Source organism: Mastomys coucha, unplaced genomic scaffold (assembly GCF_008632895.1).
Source record: "Mastomys coucha isolate ucsf_1 unplaced genomic scaffold, UCSF_Mcou_1 pScaffold16, whole genome shotgun sequence".
Taxonomy (NCBI): Eukaryota; Metazoa; Chordata; class Mammalia; order Rodentia; family Muridae; genus Mastomys; species Mastomys coucha.
Genome location: NW_022196898.1, coordinates 43,295,528 through 43,300,190, shown reverse-complemented (window position 1 = coordinate 43,300,190; position 4,663 = coordinate 43,295,528). Strand labels below are relative to the sequence as shown.

General features: G+C 35.4%; 1 protein-coding gene across 3 annotated transcripts in view; it reads right to left on the bottom strand.

The window, feature by feature from the left end:
- Hormad1 (HORMA domain containing 1) overlaps nucleotides 1–4,663 on the bottom strand; it is a 63,018-nt gene that overhangs the window by 42,219 nt on the left and 16,136 nt on the right. For all 3 annotated transcript variants that reach the window (XR_004119709.1, XM_031374827.1, XM_031374828.1), the window contains 3 exons: nucleotides 3,156–3,403; nucleotides 952–1,018; nucleotides 793–869 (listed from right to left, as the gene is read on the bottom strand). Coding sequence is in view for 2 of the 3 variants with exons in the window: in XM_031374827.1 (XP_031230687.1) it covers nucleotides 793–869; nucleotides 952–1,018; nucleotides 3,156–3,403 (392 nt within the window). In the remaining variant the exon portion in view is untranslated. The remainder of the gene's footprint in view (nucleotides 1–792; nucleotides 870–951; nucleotides 1,019–3,155; nucleotides 3,404–4,663) is intronic.

Sequence of the window (4,663 nt, the reverse complement as noted above, 5' to 3'; positions counted from 1 at the left end):
AAAAAAAAAAAAAAAAAAAAAAAAAAAGATTTATTATTGAATTAAGCTCATAGTAATATACTAAAAAACTTTTTAATGTAGTAATTTTATCTATAATAATTTATTTAGGGCTGGAGAGATGGCTCTTCGGTTAAGAGCACTGACTGCTCTTCCAGAGCAGAGGTCCTGAATTCAATTTCCAGCAACCACATGGTGGCTCACAACCATCTGTAATGAGATCTGATGCCCTCTTCTGGTATGTCTGAAGACTGCTACAGTGTAATCATATACATAAAATAAGTAAATAATTATTTAAAAAATTATTTAAATACCTACTTTTATTCAATAACATTAAGAAAATACTAAAATATGTATATAAGCAACCATCTTTAAATAAAAGAGCAGGGGCTAGACAGATGGCTCAATGGTAAAGAGCACTGGCTACTTTTACAGAGGACTAAAAGTTCCTTGCACTTATGTGGTAGCTCACAATTGGCTGTAACTCCATTACCAGGGGATCTGATGTTCTCTTCTAGCCTCTATGAGCAACATACACACACACACATAAACACACGCACGCAAATTACTCAAACATAAAAAAATAAATCTAAAAATAATTTAAGGCTTGGTGGTTTACATCTATAATTTCAGCACTCAAGAAGAGGTAGAAATATGGCTACAAGTTTGAGGCCAGCTTCCACTACATAATGAATTCCAGGCTAAATAGGGTACATTGTAAGAACCTGTCTCAAACAAACAAGCAAAACAAAACAAAATTAAATCAAAAGCTAGATGGAATGACCAAGTTTATACCTGACAATGAGAAACTGAAGGACTTTGGCTCTTTTTGAATTGCATAATTTCTTCTTCCTTACAATCTAAATCTGGTTCTGTAAAATAAATAAATCAGAAGAAAGTTAAATGGTATGAAATTGAATTAGTAGTTAATAAACAATTTTGTTAGCTTCTTACCTTTGATTTCAGAAGCTTCAGAGTTTTCATTCTGTTCATTCACTTTAGTTTTAATGTCAAGATTATTCTATATAAACATAAAACAATAAAAACAAGTAGTAATATTAATGAACACATTTGCTTTATATAAATGATAAATACAACTATCTTAAGCTTGCTAGAAATACAAATAGTTCTAGAATTACTAACAAAAGGCTTTTTTTTCTCTTTTATTTGAGACAGAGGTTTTCTCTGTGTAACAACTTTGGCTATTCTGGAACTTGCTTTGTAGACCAGGCTGGTCTCACATCTGCCTACTTCTGCTCCCAGTGCTGGGATTAAAGGCATATACAACCATGCCCAGCCCACAAGGCAACTTACCTATGCAAACAATATATAAATTCTTTACTTTTTAGGGTTGTCTTAAGGATAACAAAAAAGCATATTTTTCAAAATTATGTACTCATTCTAAATCCTTAGATCTTACTGTTTGAGAGCATTGAAATAAGTAGGTTTACACTGCTACACATATAACTGAATATGTCAACCCTTGAGAAAGTCACAGAGGATTAACTTATGGTATGGTAGAAATAACTGGTTTAAGGTCTAAATTATTGTTCCTCATGTGGAATGTGTAAGAGAAACTCAAATTTTGTGTATGCATCTATATAAATGCATGTATGAACATGTATAGGAATTAGGGTGTAGAGGCCAGAGGTTGATGTAGGTTGTTATCTTGTATCATTTTTTACCTGTTTGTTTATGAGACATGGTCTCACTGTTTCCCTGGCTGATCTGGAACTTATATATAGTCCATGCTGGCCTTGATCTCACAGCTATCTGACTGCCTCTGCCTGCTGAGTATTGGAATTTAAAGGTATACACCACCATGCCAGAATTATTTATGTATTTTTGAGACAGAATCTATCAATGACTGAACCTGAAGCTGAGTGTTTTGGTCAGCAAGTTCCTGGAGTCCTCCTGTGTCTAGCCCCAACTCTCCCAGTGTAAGGATTACAGATTTACACAATCATATGCAGTTTTTACATGGGTTCTGAGAAACTGATCACACACATCTTCATGCTTGTACAACAAAAACCTTACCCATAGAACCATTTCTTTTTTTTTCTTTTTTTCGTTTTTTGTTGTTGCTTTTTCGAGACAGGGTTTCTCTGTATAGGCCTGGCTACCCTGGAACTCACTCTGTAGACCAGGCTGGCCTCAAACTCAGAAATCCGCCTGTCTCGCCCTCCCAAGTGCTGGGATTAAAGGTGTGCGCCACCCCTGCTTGGTTAGAACCATTTCTTTCAGCCTAAGACTGAAATATGTTTTTTTTAAAGATTTATTTATTTATTTTATGCATATGAGTACATACTGTAGCTGTTACATAGTTGTGAGTCTTCATCTGGTTGTTGGGAATTGATTTTTTAGGACTTCTGCTTGCCCTGGTCAAACCTATTTGCTCCGGCTCAAAGATTTATTATTATAATAAGTACACTGTCGCTATCTTTAGATGCACCAGAAACGGGCATCAGATCTCATTAAGGGTGGTTGTGAGCCACCATGTGGTTGCTGGAATTTGAACTCAGGACCTTCGGAAGAGCAGTTGGTGCTCTTAACCACTGAGCCATCTCACCAGCCCTAAAATATGTTTTTAAAAGAATTTATTTATTTATTTAATATATATGACAAGTACACTGTAGCTGTCTTCAGACACACCAGAAGAGGGCATCGGTCCCATTATAGATGGTTGTGAGCCATCATGTGGTTGCTGGGAATTGAACTCAGGACCTTTGAAAGAGCAGTCAGGGCTCTTAACCACTGAGCCATCTCTCTAGCCCAAGACAGAAATATTTTAAAGATTGCTACAAAAACCCTAGCTGGCATGGTGGTTCATACTTACAATCCCAACACTCAGGGAGGTGAAGGCAGGAGAACTAGGAGTTCAACAATAGCCTCAGCTACAAAGCAAGTTAACAGATGGACTAAACAATCTTTTAAAAACAAGAGCCTGTGAGATGATGCAGCAGGTAAAGTGCTCAAGGCACAGGCCTAGCATTCAGAGTTTGATCCACAGAACAGCCAGCCATTTGATCCAGTCTCAAAATAAAATAAAGTTCTTCCAATTTAATTTTATTACAGTATTTCTAGAAACATTAAAATCTATCAAAGTTCTCAAAATCAACGTATGTGTACTACTATATGTTCAAATATGTCACACTTACATGATTTTCATCTTCTACATCATCTTTGTCCATTAGGATTTTTTCAAATGGTATTTTTGATTGTTTTGGTGTTAGTATGGTTGAATCCATATTTTCCATTCGTTCCTTCTCAGTGGTCACTTTTAATCTGAAGGTATGAAAAGGTGTTGGGACTTCTCCCACATTTAAGTATGTAGGGTCCCCGTCAAATATTACTCCTTCACAATCACCATCCTTAAAACCTGGTGGTTGGTAATGTGGGGGTGTAACTGCAAACAAAAGGAAGCATAAACTGTACCTGTCGTAAAACAGAAGAAGCTGAACTACTTATAAAAACACAGCAAGATTGAATTCAGATGGAAGATCCTAAGCTGAAATATAGAGATGTTCCTCCTGTCACAGTCTTCATTCCTTAATTTGAATTCCTTATATTGAAAATATTATGCATATAATAGGATTTTTTCATGTTTGCATATGTTTTAGGAAATATATATCCTAAATATCCTTTAAAAATGCAGGAAGGCCTTCTTTTTTAGCACTCTGCAAGCGTAAGGGGCTGGCAGTAACAAGAACTCTGCTGTAGTCCCTCTGTAATTTTAACAGTTCATATTATATATTTTTTATATGGCTGCAACATAATTTACTTACAAATCTCCAAGGAAGATACTCTACTTGTTTATACTTCGTTCTTATTTTAGCTACAGCTATAATGAAAATTCTTTTTTTTGTTGTTTGTTTGGTTTTTCGAGACAGGGTTTTTCTGTGTAGCCGTGGCAGTCCTGGTACTCACTCTGTAGACCAGGCTGGCCTCGAACTCAGAAATCCACCTGCACCTGAAAATTCTTATAAATATATAATCTTGAATATTTGTGCAAGGTATTCTAAAAATATTTTCTAGTTATATAATTTATAAATTAAAATATTAAATTTTAAGGTGAAAGATATAGTTCCATAGAATGCTTGGCTAGTACACACCAGGCTTTAAATTCAAGCCCCAGTATCACAGAACCAAAATCTTTGTTTTTTTTTTTTAAACCAGTTATGAGGTGTTTATTCATTATATATACCTGAAAGAAACATCTAACATTTATATTTTCTTTTTTTTCCATAACAAAATTATAAAAAGTTGATTTAAAATAGTTTTAACATTAGAACACAACTGGATTAGAAATGCATTTTAAATACTTAAATGCAAATACTTGTTTTTCAATATTTATTTATTTTCATTCATTTTGTATGTGTGTGTATGTGTCTGTCTGTCTGTCTTTGTCCGCATGAATGCAGGTGACTGCAAAGACCAGTAGAGGATATTGGATCTCCCTGGACATGGGAGTTACAGGCATGTCTGTTCGTCCAACACCATTGGTGCTGAGAACCAAACTCTAGTCCTCTACAAGAACAGTAAGTGCTCGGAACATGAGTCAGCTTGCCAGGTCCCAATGTTTCTTTTTCAAATACACATACTAAATCCAAGTTTTCCTTGGAAAGCAGAAGCAGGCAGATTTCTGAGTTCAAGGCCAGCCTGGTCT